Raw genomic sequence first — 16,685 nt, 5'->3', positions numbered from 1 at the left:
TCTGTACAAAAATTTCGTTTTCAATATTGCCGGTGTGCATATATATATATATATATATATATATATATATATATATATATATATATATATATATCCCGATTTAATGTATTTTTGATGCACCAAAGACGCTATGTATGTCTAATTTTGATGAAATTTGGAATGTGTGACGGTGTTTGGTCTGGAAATATATGTGCCAAATTAAATCGTAATCTGTTCACATTTGGATTTAGCTCACATATGTATATATTTTGCCTATTCACAGTGGTGTAGGGTATCATATAGTCGGCCCCGCCCGACTTTGATCCTTTCCTTACTGGTTTTTTCTGTTTTTTTACCATCCACCATAGTATGGTCGACCTAGCCCTGTCCGTATATTTGTAATCAATCTAGCGTCCGAAATAATTGAGATAGAATGCTAAAATTTTGCACCAGAGTGTCTTTTTTCCAAGTCCGGTCAAGTTCGAAGAAGAGCTATATAGGTCCACGTTTGGATATAGCCCCCATATTAGCCCCCGATTTAAGTTATTTTGATGATTTTAGCTATATATTTTGACCGAACCAGCTGAAATTTGACATTTGAGGTTCCCAATGGCCAAGAAATCTCTCCATTAAAAATTGTCAAGATAGGTCCACGATTTGGTATAGCCCCCATATAACTGTACTTCCCGATTTAAGGTATTGTTGCGATTTTAGCCACATTTCCGCCCAAGTTGGCTCCAAAAATGATGGAGATATGTAGGTCCACGTTTTGGTATAGGCCTTATATAACGGTACTTCCCGATTTGAACTAGTTGAAATTTGACATTTGATTTTCCTGATGACCTAACAACTTCCCTAGAAAAAGTTGTCAAGATAGGCCCATGTTTTGGTGGAGCCCAAATATAACAGTACCTCCCGATTTAAGGTATTTTGGGGATTTTAGCTACTTTTCTTGACCAAACTATCTGTAATTTGGGACCTGATATAGGTCCATGACACTTCAATATAGGTCCACGTTTTGGAATAGCCCCCATATAACGGTACCCCTCGATTTTCGGTATTGTGAGAATTTTATCTACAATTTTTAACCGAACTAGCTTTAATTTGACACTTGAAGTTTTCAGTGGTCACGAAAATTCTCCACCGAAAATCGTTAACCACAACTATTTTTGCATCTCACAGGAAACTAGTTATTCCATTTTATTTCCGAATATTTTCTGGTGGAGGGTATGAAAAGTTCATCCCGGCCAAAAGTAATGTTTTTACTTGTTCCTTCTTCTCTTTGCCAATAATTGTTTATTTTTCACCTTATTGCATGATTACAATGGACCGAAAGGACTCCGAGAGACATAGTCACAAAAGTGGCTACATTTCTTCCAACCTAAGCCATAACCTAAACTATATAAAGTCGCTTGGTATACCTTGGCTGGCCATTGTTATAGAAATATTAAAACGGTAGCAAGTTATTGCTAAAATCGTTTTATTTCTAATTTATTTAACATTGAGTATTTTCGTTTTTCTCCCTGGTTTCCGAAAGTCATATTTTTCTTCATAATTACCTACACCTTCTACTTCACTTCACTTTCACTACCATTACTGTTAATAATAGCCAAGTGCGATAACATTACCACATATTTTTAACCACAAATTTATATCATTTTCTTTTTCTCGTTGCTATTTAAAATCCAATATTGTACACTTATGGGAAGTTAAATACAATGTTGTTGTTAAAATGTAGCATCAAATAGGTTTTGTATACATATACGAAAATACCCTACAACCGGTACTGTACTTTTCAAATATTGGAATTTTTGAACATCTTATGATTTCATTGCCAATTTCCATTAAAGAAAATAATTTGCAGAATTTGAACCTTATTTATCAGCTGTATGTAGTTTTGATTATAGGATCAATAATTATTTTACCGGAGAAGAAATCTTATCCATGTAGTTGCATTAATATTCGACTACTCTCTTTCTTTTGGTGGGTAACAAATTTCTCGTTATCACTCCACATCACTAAAAAACCATGATACAAACAAAAAAATCAAAACAAAAAACTGGACTAAATAAAAACATCATGTAACATGGTTGCTGGTCGCATGCAGTTCGAGTACATCTGATGTCTGGTGGTCGGTCTGTCTGTCTCTCTTTGGAGTTTACCCTCCCATATTTATCTGTGGATCACTTTCCTTTTCATTTGCCATTTGTAGATCTTCTCCACTGGTGTTTGTTTTTTGCCTTGTCATTTTATGAACTACACAAGTCGGAAACACCGACTACTGCGATGATGATGACGACGATGACGGCAGTTAATTTAGTTTTTGGTTTATTTGATGGTAGTTTGCGCGTAGACAATAAAATTAAATTATTTTCATTTGTTTGGATTTTATGGACTTTTTTTTGCTGTTGTCAGATATCTCACCATACAAATAATAGAAAGAAGGAAAAATAGTTGAGACATTTTTTCCAACATCTTTTTTGTGTTCCTCTTCATCTGGTATGTGTTGTGGTTTCTTCTTTCTCCTTCATAGTAAGTAGACTAGACAATGACAATTACCAAAGTGTTTGGAGAGAAAAACCAACCATGGAGATTCTCCCTTTTGTTATGCGATCGTTGGTGGTTTTTTGTTTAAACAAATAAAAACATGAAAGATATGACAGTGCAAAAAATTCCGAACGACCACAAGTTGTTGTGTTGTTAACTCGTTATAGATGGGAAATTTATGTGGCAAATTATATCCCCCAGAGATGCAATGATGGTGGTGGTTTGGGTGGTGGTATTTCGTCAGAGACTGATTATAAAACTGACACATCATAAACTTCCTAGTAGGCAGTGTCTTAATTGCAATGCATAAAACAAAAGACTTAAGACACAAGCACATTATGTAAAAACACTATTTTTATCTGTAATCAAAATGAAAATAATTAAGCTAATTTGTTCGATGCCATTTACGAAATCATAACAAAATTTTAGGCCTCATAACCTAAAAAATGGATAACAATAACTAAGATCATAACTGTAGAAAAAATTCCCACGAACATACCTAAGAGAGACAAGAGGAGACTTCTCCAAATGCAACGGTCGAAGTCCGATTTTATTTCCGTCCCAAATATAGTACTACTCCAATTGAAACGAGTTTTATTTCCATAACTGAAATAATCAAGAAATGTAAGCCAACGATACCTTGTTGGAGGATCATATTTCAGGGATTGTGGAATCAGTTTAAGCTAAGTAATACCCATTGGGCAAGAATTTTCTTATTCTAAGAGCAGAAAGCGGAATATTAAAAAGTCATAAAAACAAAACAATTAATTATTCACTAGCAGACCCGGATTCGCGTTGCTGGCCCGTCGTGTTGGTTTTAATTCACAATTTTTTATGGGCTTTATGCTTTATAATTCAAAGATATGTATTTGCTATCTCATTTCTACGGGTCCATTGTCAACCCGAGTTATTCATTGGCGATTTTCAATTTATCAACAGCTTTTGTCGGTGACATTTTTTCTCTAACGGACTTTGTTGGATTTTTTCGACCAATGTTGTTGTTTAGGATTTATTATCGCCCTGCCCCCTATTAATTAATTAGCTTTTAACATGTCTCCAATACACCAATGGAAGCAGAGGTATTTGTCATTTAAGTAAACACTTCAAAATATTAAAATTGTGATAGCTTAGTAACTTTTGAAATAACTCTAATATTTTACCATAAATGCCAAATTTTTGCATTAATGTACAGCTCAGATGGTTTAGTTTCATCATTAAGCTGCCTCCTTGGAATATGTCTAATAAAAGCAGAAATATCTGACATGGAAAGAAAATTCTATAAATTGGAAATTGGGATATAATTTTCAATATCACAAGCGTTTCACCAATTTTGGTAATGCAAATGGGAACATTTTAAAGCTCAGAAGGTCTTCATTGTTATGACAACCAAAGCTGAAATGGAAATGGAATAGCACCAACCTATTTTACATCATAATAAAGGTGGTATTTTCCTAATTCATTGACGGGCTTTACTTTTGGAATACGACTACTAAATGCGGAGATATTCGCACAGGAATAAAACTTTGAGTTTTTTGCCCATTCCGACTCTTAATATTACACCGTCCGACAATTTTCAAAAAATTTTGTTACACTTGAACCGGACTTTATACGTTTGAAAGTATAGGCAAAATGGAGTATAATGACATTTTTAATTTTTGGTTTTCTCATCGTTTTGACCTTTTAGAGATCAAAGAAATTTCAAAGGTCAACATTTTTCAAAAAAATATTTTAAATACTTGTAATCATCGTATGATGCTGGTATTGGTGTCATATTAAAGAGGAGAGTATAGGCTTTATATAATAATTATAAATTATTGTATTCCAGGATAAAAAGGACATCAAAAATATCCTTGAAGAATGAAGTCAAACCGCGAAGAAAGAAGAAGGCCTCAACCTAAACCGACAAATTTTAGGTGGTTTTTTACCCCCCAGGAATGCTTAATACCAGCCATTTTGGCGGGATATTGAGGCCACAGCCTCGGGTGAAAAGTTTTTACCCCCAACTAAGACAAAAGGCCAAATTTCAGTCATTTCGGTGGGGTATTGAAGCTACAACTTTCAAAATACCGAATATCGGTAGGTACCGTTCTATGGGGGCTATATGAAGACGTGGACATATGCGGACAAATTTTAGTTGTAAAATTGCACACCTCTAACGAAGACTTAATACCAAATTCCAGCCATTTCGGTGGGATATTTAGACCACAAGTCCTTGAATATATTTTTGCATATGGTTTTGCATATGCTCATTTTATGTAGATATGTACAAATATGTCAAAATATGCACGATATGCAAAAATTTCTGGGCCTAATTTGTTTTATTTTGTAATAAAACGAGTTTCTGTCTAATCAGATTTTCTCATTTACATGAGAATACTCGATGGTTAAAGGGGGCTACAACTTTCAAAATACAATCCTATGCAAATGCATAGGATTCCGCTGTCTAATTAATTAGAGAGTAATGTCTACAAAACGTATTGACAGCCTTGTAAAATTTACTGATCGCTACCAATTTCATGATTTCATCTCGGCGAAGGGAATTTTGAATTGGCTTTTCAGTTTTTGAAATGATAATTTTTTTAGTGAAAACCCGAACCTTTTAAGCATCGAGTATTCTCATGTAAATGAGAATGATTCTCACTTTTCGGCTTACTCCATAACACAGTACAACAAAATTGAACTTTTTTTAAAATTGCAAGAAACCCCGCACAGATTATGAAAGTGGACCGAAAAAAATTAAGTCAATTTTGTCAGAGCAGGAGTAGCTGCCATCATTATAGTATTTAGGACCATGCCAAAATCATGGACGTTTGGACTCGTATGTCAGATATATATCCACCCGACAATAGCCGTAGACTATCCCCGCATTTTTACATACAATATCAGGAAGCAATGACTTATCCTGATTACGTTATTTTAGTTTATAGTACTAAAATACGTAATTTTACAAAGTCCGATCTGGGCTATCAATATTTTCCCTATATATATTCACCATAAATATTCCAATTTCGTGTTACTTTCATGCATAAACTCGAAGAAAGAACAAAACAAATTTATTCAAAAATATTTGAGTGTTGGCAAACTTTCTTGATATATATTGTAAAAACATATTTCATTTATTCGGCGACTTATATTGAAATTTGATGGAGAATATTTTTGTCATTGACGTCTACTATCTAGAATAAAGTTTTGTGGGACAAAACTTAATAAACTCAGATAAAGTACAACATTAATCTTAACGTGATTTTACTTACGATTTAGAGTTTTGGTGTATTCAGGGACCTATAGTAAAATTTTATGACAAATATAGTAAAATTTTATGACAATATGTTGATCTGATACGATTAAATTTAAAAGGAGGGTTAAATTTTTTCATAAATAGAGACCCCGTATTGTTGTCAGTAATATTGCCGAAGACACTTTATACTTAAAATGCAAGGATTCCAAGGAATATGATGTCGAATCTTTCAAACCCTGTAGAAATGGGCGGAACTTGCCACGCTTATTTAGGTTACTTCCCGACGTAAACATTCAAGACGCCGATACATGTGTCTTCTTTTTTCGATCCTCTTTCATAATCTGGCTAATTTCTCTTGTAATTATTTTTTGTGTTGTACAGTGTAATAGAGTGTAATAATGAAGTTATGCCAATGGGGGAATACTCCAGACTTAAAACAATCAGTATTGATTAGTTTTTATTCAGAATGTCCTACATATTCGACATTTTCTTCTAATGATTTTCCTTATTGACAGCTTTATATTTGTTAGCGCATTTAACTATATACTGCCTCTTCGAATTATAGTTCCAAGATATACCCGCAACAATTTATGACTCATTACAGAGTAATTAACATAAAAGAATAGAGGTTATCGTAAAAGGGCATCACGTAACGGCATTGATACCACATTTATTAGACAATTAAAAGCTATATCTCCCATTCTAATAACCTCAATAAAACAAAACGCTTTAAATTGAAACACATGTCCAGATGCATTAAAGACAAAGTATCCGCGTATACAAAGTTTAATATGGTGTAAAGTTTATAGGCCAGAACCTGTAAAAAACTAGCGCAACTGTTTAAAATTTTCACAATTTCAAATAGAACCACAAACAGGTCTGGGATGTTAATGGTTTTCCTATTAAGAAATGGTTTGTTTTATGGAGATGAATAATGATTTTGTTCTTCACAGATGACTATGAAAATAGCGGCCTAGGCTAGAATAAATCGATTATATCAATTTTTGTAACATAAATCATATATTTATTTACAAACTTTCACTGGACACACAAACATAGTTTTCTTTGCTATTTTAATTAGTGCTATATCAACGGAATGTGGACCATAAATAAACCATTAACAATTTTTTAAACCTGAAATTATTTTAGTCTGTCACAAAAACGAAATGAATGAGATTTTCACTTTCGATGAAAAATGTTCGGAAAGGGAAGTCATATTTTATTTATTTATTTTTGACATGTACATTGTACATATTTGAAATATAGCATCTAATTAAAAAATGCAAAATACACAGAAAGTTTTTACAGCAAATTTGTTTGGTAATTTTTTTGTATTGTAAACTAAAATTTTGAATAAGATGAATTAAATAACAAAAAATAAAATAGATACACCCTTTTCAATCCATGGAAAAAGCGAAAGTACATTCTACAATCACACTTTATACACACAATACCGAAAATTGAGAGAGACCGTTCTATAGGGGCTATATGAAAATGTGGAGCTATGTGTGCAAATTTCAGTCGAAATTTTTTATACCCCCAACGAAGACTAAATAACAAAATTTCAGCCATTTCGCTTTGATAATGAGGCCGAAACCTTCTAAATACCGAAAATAGGAAAGTACCGTTATATGGGGGATATATCAAAACGTGGACCGATATAGACAATTTTCGAAGATGGTCTATATAATTTCGACATTTTCGTGTACCCCTCCCACAAACGTCCAAGAATATAGTAACCGATTTAGTTCAAACTTAACACTTCGTAATATTTCTTCATAATAGAAATAAAGTCCGAATAGGAGTTTAACCGCACAAAAAATTGCAAAAGTACAGACAATGAGTATCAGATTTGGCCGAAGCTTCAAGAAGTCCTATAAGTTACAACATATTCCTTTAGTTCCCCCACAAAAGTTCAATTTCCTTTTAGTGCAGTTTAAGACATGGCAATAAAATCGCTGACGGCCACAGTAACTACTGACAGTGCGTAGTGACAGGCATTGACACAACCGTTGCACTTCGTATATTTCTATAAAGTTTAAATCAAGTTCAATGATGGACTGTATCGAATAACTCTTTCTGGTACCTGCATACGTCACCAAAGTTCAAAGATTACGCTAAAATGTAGTTTAAGACCAGTTCAAAGATTGCTTTGAAAATTCCACAGAAGCTAGTTCTTGTGATTCTGATCACAATAATATAATTTTTTTATGGGAAGGTCCATGCTTCCTGCCACAATGAACCCAAAGATCTTACAATTAAAATAGGGTGGCAAATTAAATGGCTGATTTGATTTTTTCCAAGATATCGGTCCATTCCTTCAGGTATCCGGTAGGCAGAAGTTCAATATTATTGTGCTAAACATAACTAGACAATTATATCGTTCACACGACAATTGGATATTCGCTCGATAATTTTTTCCACAGGTGAACAAAATTTGGTAGCGACTTTGCTCGTATGTCGATTCAACCCGGCATTGAAAAAACTCTAAGTATCTGGATTTGTTCACACATTGCCGCAAATTCCATATCATTACGATGAAACGTTTGTCCTTGGCGCTTTTAATGCTAACCACGAGATATAACACTCCCAGTTGCCGAACAATCCACGAGGTGTTCTTATTGCTAACCAAATGGACGAATCCAACTTCGCTTCCATCAACGAGGAGTTCTCAACTACAGCCAGATGTTCTAGCTCTTCGTCCATATCCATCATCAATCGTTCGCACCTTCCATTCTCATACTGACAAACGCAGGTCGCACAAAATTCTGACCCCATTCCATTCCATGTCACGTTGTAGAAACATAGCGATTTCAACGGACATTCGTAAACCGTAATAAAGCCGAAAGGCATGGGATTTTTCACGGATTTTAATTACGACTCTTTACGTCATCTGCCGACGGCTTCATATGCCAGTAAGGATGATGAGATATTCTGAGAAATAACCCTCAAGGCGATAACAGGGCGACCAAATTCGTGCCAATGTCTCAGCTGACAAAAGTCTTGTTGCGTTTGAACAGGGACATAGAGAAAATTGTTCTCGAACACAGGCGTTCCAAGTGGCTGCAACACCTCGACCACTGCAAAATCAATTCTAATCAACTTTGGCCCACAATTAAAAGTCTGTCAGGTTGCAATAAGAATTCGCTATTCAGATGCCAAAATGTTGGCAACACAGTTCTGCCGCCAATTTATTTAGCATTATTCTTGCTTAACAGGTCAAGGCGAGCGTGATTTGCAGTCCATATCCTTCACATCTAGTGAAGATGAGAGAATTAGCTTTAAGTCCAAACCATCCAAAGCCCTCAATTCAGACGGCATATCTAGGTAATATAAAAAAAAAACTTGGGAGCAGTAGGTTTGATCTACTTGAGGTCTGGGAACTACCAAACTTTCCCAGTTTGTAATTCCCGATATTCGGAAGGTGCCTCGCACTCTAAAGGCAGACAAATCCGCTACCAATGGAGAATCATACCGCACAATCTTCCTTCTTTCACCTCAAGCTCCACATCAGCTTGGTCTGAAGGATGATCATCCATACCACATAGATTGCGAATAGCCTAAAAGAGCAAAGACCACCCGAACCGACCATTGCAGCAGCAATGAATCTGTCCTAGACGTTCGACACGATCAACCATTGCATGCTGTTTTCCGACATCTTGAATTCCATTTTTCCTAATGATATCAAACTTAAGGTAGAGTTACATTAGGCAAATATTTGCTCCAGCGACCGGCAGTGTGCGTTTACTGAGAGCAAGTTAGCATACATTTAATGTATTATTAACACTCACATGATCTCAGTAAGCGCACAATGCCGGTCGCTGGAGCAAATATTTGCCTAATGTGACCTTACCTTTAGTATTACCAGCTACCTAAAGGATAGGCAAGGCTTGTTTGAAATTCAAGGCTGAAAATCCATGTCGCTCATTTTATTTTTCAACCTTGCTAATCTTCCATCCCTACCGGCAGATGTCATATCCCGATGACTACACTATAATAAAGGGTGTTTTTTTAAGACCGATAGAACTTGAAATTGTAAAACATAACACAAAAAATTAAATTGTAATCAATTTTTTTTCGAAAGATCAATACGTGACATTAACATTTGAAAATGATTTCGGGCATATGGGCACCGCGGCTGTTCTTGACGAAGTGCATTCTGGACGTCCAATTTTTGGCCACTTTTTCGAGCACTGCTGGCCGTATGTCACGAATAACACGAACAATGATGGCCTCCAAGGCATCAGTTGTTGCTGGTTTATCAGCATAAACCAGTGACTTCACGTAGCCCCACAGGAAATAATCGAGAGGTGTCAAATCGCACGACCTTGGAGGTCAATTGACAGGTCCACTTCTCGAAATCAACTTATCGCCAAATTTTGATTTCAATAAGTCTATGGTTGCGTTCGCCGTATGGCACGTAGCGCCATCCTGTTGAAACCACATCTCCTCCGGATCAATGTCATCCATATTTTCAAACAAAAAATAATTGATCATGGTGCGGTAACGATCTCCATTAACCGTAACGCGAGCTTCGGCCTCATTTTTGAAGAAATAAGGTCCGATGATGCCACCAGCGTGAAAACCGCACCATACGGTGCATTTTTCTGGATGTAATGGAGTCTGTAGGGTCTCTTGTGGATTGGTCTCACTCCATATGCGGCAATTTTGCTTATTAACAAACCCGTTAAGCCAAAAATGCGCCTCATCGCTGAACACAATTTTGCGATAAAACAACTGGTCATTTGTCTATAAGTTGCGCGAATTGACGACTGATATTCAAAGTAAATTTGGATAATTTCGTAGCGTTGTTCAAGCGTGAGTCTATTCATGATGATTTGTCAGAGTATACTGAAACAAATAAAAAAAGTTTCATCAAAATTTAATTTTTTGTGTTACTTTTTACAATTTAAAGTTCTATCTAGCTTAAAAAAGCACCCTTTATCATTCGGTGTCAACATCGACGACTTAAGTCCTAAAGTTTCCAACTATTTAGCCACCATCACAAATTTCTTCCGGGAGCACAATCTAAAGCTATCTCCATCAAGGGTTATATCGCTCAACGGTGTTCTTATTCACTTCCTGGACCAGAGAAGTACATACACAGCTAGATATTTTCGCCGATGATAAGCGTATCCCTACTGTTCATAATGCAAAAACCCTTAGGTTAGTCTTCCACAATCTTCTTCACTTCTCTTCGCTCGACAGCCACATCAACCAGAATTGGAGTTTATCCGTACAAAAAACTGCAAAAGTACCGATAATGAGAATCCGATTTGGCCGAAGCTCCAAGAAGTCCTATAATGTACAACACATTCCTTTAGCTCCCTCACAAAAGTTCAAAAATTTCCTTTTAGTGCAGTTTAAGACATGGCCATAAAATCGCTGACGGCGGCTGACAAAAGATCTTACAATCAAAATAGGGTGGCAAACTAAAATGGCTGATTACATTTTTCCACAGGTGAACAAAATTTGGCAGCGACTTTGCTCGTATGTCATAATGCAAAGACCCTTAGGTTAGTCTTCCACAATCTTCTTCACTTCTCTTCGCACGACAGCCACATCAACCAGAATGTGAACAAAGTACTAAAGCCATTAGCTGGCACCTACTGGTCAAAGATGTGACATGGTTTGGAAGATATAATCCTGATAAAATTAGACAATAAAGAGCCCAATATTTGCGACAAGTGTCGAGACACAATTTTCTTTCTTTGATCCTCTATCACCCTGTAGTGGTTATTTGTTCGCGTAGCAGGTGTTATTACCCAGCAAACCAAATGTCTGATGTTCGACTCGTCTGAACAATTTCGGAAGCAAAGTCGTTCAGATTTCGTTCCGATTTCTAAACGATTTTTCGGAGAGGAAATAGTTCAGATTTTGTTACCGGTTTCGTTCCGAAATCGGAATGTCTGAAAGAAATTTCTTTTCCGAATTTCCCAAAGATTTTCTTCAGATTTCGTTACAAAATCGGACCGAAACCGATCCGATGTCGCTCCGACATTTGGTTCCGAAATTATGTCAACCACTTCATACAACTTTCGTTAAGATATCGTTACGATTTCGGATCAGATATCAGACGTATGTCCGAATTTTGTTCCGATTTCGTTACGATGTCGGTACGATTGGTTTGCTGTGTAAACAAAAAACGTTAATATTAGTGAACATGTACAATTTTTGCTCATGACTGTGAAATTAAAGCAGGTGGATAAAGTTTCGGTCAAATATATTGTAGGTCCGTAGAACTTTAGGTATTGAAAATAATCTATATAGGTCCACGTTTTGGCGGAAGTTTAAAGGTATTAGACAGTTTGCACTCCATATTTGTTGTAATTTTGGGATATGCTAAAAAACATATCTACCAAAAATTGTCTATATAGGTCCACATTTTCGTATAGACCCCATTCAACCACATCATTCAACCTATATTACTGAAGTCTGGTTTCAATATAATTTATGGCGGACAGTATAAACAAGATCGGCTTGAAAATAGTATAGCTTTTTGCCAAAATCACATTTTAGTTATAATAATGTGACAGCTAATGATTTTTTTAGGTATTTTTTACTTACGTATTTAAATAATTTAACGACATGTTGTAATTTAATTATTTTTATTTACAGAGTGCTCATTGTCACCCTTTGTCAGTGGCTCATCATCTGAGAAAATTCCATACGTATTTCTGCCGCTAAGAGGTCAAATTATTTATCCCAGCAGAGAAATAAGTTTTGCAGGTAAGACCAAATTAATTATTTAAATTATTATTGAGAGGAGGAAAGAGAATATTCAATATTGATGGTTGGTCCATTTTATTAAGACGATACGAGTACTACGACCAAACTACTGTTACATTTTTAATTAGTTTAATTCAAACAAATTTTTCTATAATAACAGGAGTTTGTTTGGTAATAATTCATGCGAATTTCGTTTTCAATCGTCCTACAAAAAGGGAACATATTAAAAAAAATATTCAATTAAAAATAATTCAATTGACTAATAAATTCAATTTGCATATATTTTCTCTTCCCTGTCAGATATCCGAACACCAGTCTGTGCAGTTACTGGAGCTCAATATTTAACCACAAATGGTTGGTCGGATCTACGCAATCCCATTGACAATGACTACCCCTTTCGCATGTTTCGTGATGAGGGGCGAACATTTCTACAGGTAATAATAGAAAAGCGTGAATAATTTTCTCTAATTTCATGTCAAGTTTACACAAAAAACACTTGGAGAATAAGTCGAAGAAGAAGAAGTTGATGATGAACAACAAATACAAACAAATAAATTGCATGTATTTGCCGCCAACAAAATATAACAACTTTTTTTGTAAATGCAACTAATTATTATTATAACAAAACAAAGCATTTAAAACAAATGAGTGTCTTTATAGAAGAAGAAAACAAAAAAAAAAATCTGAGTAAGTGGGTTGAATGACGGCCACTAACCGCAAATATAACCGGCAAGCAACCACAGACAGCTACAGTTAAACACCTATAAAACTATATTAACAGTTTATAAAATCGTTATTTCTTTCGGCAAGCGAGACATAATGAAATGAAAAACATTTCGTTTAAAAGAAAATTTATAACACAAATTAAATGGCTCGCCTTCTTCCTTCGCGTCTTTGACAAACATTGCGTGACAAAATTTTTTGTAATAAACTGTTTAATTTTTTTAATGAAAGTCATTTCAAGCTGTCAACCAGAAAGTGTCTCGCCTTAATGCGTAGTAAAATTGGTCGCTTAAGTTATAGCAATTTAATTTCACGCGTACATAGCATAAGTGTGCGTGTGAATGCGTGTTTAGGATAAGTTGATATTGGTTGATCTTTAACACATTAACACGTTTATGATTGTCTCCGTTTTTGTTTTCCGAAGTCAAGAGTTCAATGTGTATCAATGTAGTATTTTTCATCATCCACTTCAAATTAGGCAAACTATCGATAGTCGGACTGTCGTTTTGATCACTGTCGTAAAGCTTTGTTTATATCGGACTCAGAATCAATTGTGTTTTAAACAATTCGCGACAGTCAACCCAAATAGCTTGTTTTGGCATTTTCTGACATTTGTTTTACGACAGCAATCATAACGATAGTCGGACTATCGATAGTTTGCCAGCTCTATTTCATATACTGGTCTGCTCCATTGACATTATTCCTAATCCTTGAAGTTGCAAATTGCAGCATTTATTAGTTAGACTGACATCGATGTAAAATAAAGCAACTGGAAATTGTGCAGTAAATCTACATATATGAGGTGTACACCAAATGTCAAGCTATATCAAACATAGTTTGCCTCATAATAGTTCAAAGTTTTAACCATTTGGAGTACTGGGAATCGGGAGAAACATTCTTATGGGTGCTATTTAGGGTTTTGGGGTTTTCCGGTTTTTATCATTCCCGCGAAACGGGAATTAAAAAATCGCCATTCCCGGGAATCCGGGATTTCCCATGAAATTTTAAAATACGAGAGTGGATTAATATTTCCGTGATTTTTTTGTCTTCTCAAAGTAACTTATATGAAATACAATATTTTCATAGAGTTGCGGGCTCAAAAATGGATGACACGTTTTCGCTCTATCGATTAAAAACGAAAAAATATGGAAAAATGCACCATGTTGCCCGGATTTTGCCCACACTGGCCGTTTCCATTACTCAGAGCTGATGAAATCGCTCTATGCAAAGTGATTTGGCTCAAACAATGAAGTTATTGATGAGAAATTCCAATTTCATGGACCTCGAAAATCGTATGTTTTATTCTTATGGCTAAGATTGCTTGAAACAAGTAAGAAAGTCTCAGTCAGCTGTGCCGACTGAGATATACCCTGAGCCTCGGACCTAAAGAAAATAATCAAACACAATACTTCTGACGTTTCTAGGGACTCCTTGACTCCAATTTCTTAGGAAGTATTAATTTGCCCGAAAAAATGTGTACCGTTTTAACTAGGGTCGCACACAAAACATGTTGCCAAACATTTAAAAGAAAGAGTGTGGGAGATTTCTCCCTTCGACGGTTATATTACGTACTACCCAATATAGTTGGTATCGGCAGGCTTTTTTTTTGAGATTTTGTGCTTTTACCTCAGGAAGCGTGGACATGCCCTCCCAACAAAAGTTGCGCCGTGGTAGCAGGGCTTTCAAGTAGAACTTTTTGGAAAGATTTTCAAAACGATTCGAGATGAACTGTTAAACTGCACCTAAATTTTGTGTTGGAGGTACCCAAAGGGCTGGACCGATATAGTCCATATTCCAACCTGATACATGACTAGATGAAATAATACGATATGCAAAGTTTGGACCGATCAGAAACTTCCTGTCAAGGTTTCTTGGAGCTTTTAAGACATTATGTCAGGATGACCCCAATTTTCTCCGTTCTATGCCTGGAACTAATATTACCATATGCAAAATTATGACCGATTTGGTTATTCCCTTCAAGAGTTATCGTGCGCACCATTTTAGGGATAATTTTTGAACTTTTGTGGGGAAGGTACCGGAAGTAGTGGACCACCGATATGGTCCATCTTCGAACTAAAAACTAAGTTTGAAAAAAATCTCGAATGTCAAATTTTTTACCTGATCGGTGGCTTCGTTCGAAAGTTATCGTGCGCACCAGCCAACAAGCCGGACCCTCTTTAGCCCAATGGCTGAGGGTATAAAAATGGGACTTTAAAATAAAAAATATTCTGTCGCACTTTTGTGCTGCCCTTATAACTTTTTCCCTGAAAACACTTTTGTAGATTAAAGTTATTTCCAAATATTTTGTAATTTATTGATTCTGTAAAATCTAATCGAATTCTCATTCTATGGTATAAAAGTGACGGGCATAGTTTATTCATTAATTCAATATTAGTTGTGATAAGTATAAAAAGATATTTCCCGATTTCCCGGGATATATGATTTTGTTTCCCGGGAAAATCCCGTAACCAAAAAACCGAGAATTCCCGGGAATTCCCGGTGCGGGATTTCCCTACCCAAAACCTTAGTGCTATTGGTCAATTCTGTACACAAATCCGCGGGTTCTTTTATATGTAGCATACATATATTAAAATATGTTCCTATTTTAAACATTTTAACGTCTATTCAAGTAACTCCGACAGCCGTAATTTTAGGAGCATCAGTCGGATTTCTGTTGAATCTGTCATCGGGCTGTGTTAACAAAACTCTAATTTTTAAAAAGGGGGGTTCTCCGAAATTTTCAGCAGCAAATTTAGAAATGTATACCCTTCTCCTACAAGAAGTTTACTATTGAAGCCCAAGGACCTCATGCGGTATAAATTTAAATCCAATTTAATCTGAACCTATGCTCGAATTTAAGAGCGTTCGTAAGAATGACACGATATGGATTGAAATTCGGCTACTTCAATAAATTTACCCCAAACAAAAAAATTGCATTGTGGATATAGGACTGGTAGGGTACTTATCTCGGAATCAGTCCTGTGGTCAAGTAAAAGTTTTTGAAAATTTGCAAAGTTCACGGCGATCATCAAACAGCCCTTGAATTGGGGAAATGAGCGAAAATTGTTGAACTTTTATGGGGGACCACATACAAAGTTATATCGACCTCAAATCTTCTGAAACCCATTTAGCCTTAACATTTGTGGGGTCTAAAAACATAATTTCAATGTGGCACATTTTTGTTAGTATCAAAGTGTACACAATAGGGTTACGACTTTTTGACCTTTCAATTAATGAATAAAATAATGTTTATTGTATTTAATAGTACGTTTATATGTATATAACCGGATTTAACAAACCCACTGGGTTCCAAATGTCAATTCCATTGCTTATATATCAAATAAATCCTCATAAATAAGGTTAACCCTGCAAAAGGCTATAATATAAACATAGCCTAAGTATTAAAAAAAAAACACAAAGCCCTTTGTGATTTTGAATGTTTGTATTTTTGAAGATATTCTATGAAATG

The 16,685-nt window shown here is 35.5% G+C and overlaps 1 protein-coding gene across 1 annotated transcript in view; it reads left to right on the top strand.

The window, feature by feature from the left end:
- sha (shavenoid) overlaps nt 1–16,685 on the top strand; it is a 136,467-nt gene that overhangs the window by 104,646 nt on the left and 15,136 nt on the right. Inside the window, exons 5-6 of the mRNA XM_073988547.1 lie at nt 12,383–12,493; nt 12,794–12,927. Of these exons, the coding sequence (XP_073844648.1) occupies nt 12,383–12,493; nt 12,794–12,927 (245 nt within the window). The remainder of the gene's footprint in view (nt 1–12,382; nt 12,494–12,793; nt 12,928–16,685) is intronic.

This window comes from Musca autumnalis, unplaced genomic scaffold (genome assembly GCF_047663935.1).
Source record: "Musca autumnalis isolate F117 unplaced genomic scaffold, ASM4766393v1 scaffold_5, whole genome shotgun sequence".
Classification (NCBI taxonomy): Eukaryota; Metazoa; Arthropoda; class Insecta; order Diptera; family Muscidae; genus Musca; species Musca autumnalis.
Note: the sequence above shows the minus strand (reverse complement) of the source record. Positions and strands in the feature narration are given on the sequence as shown.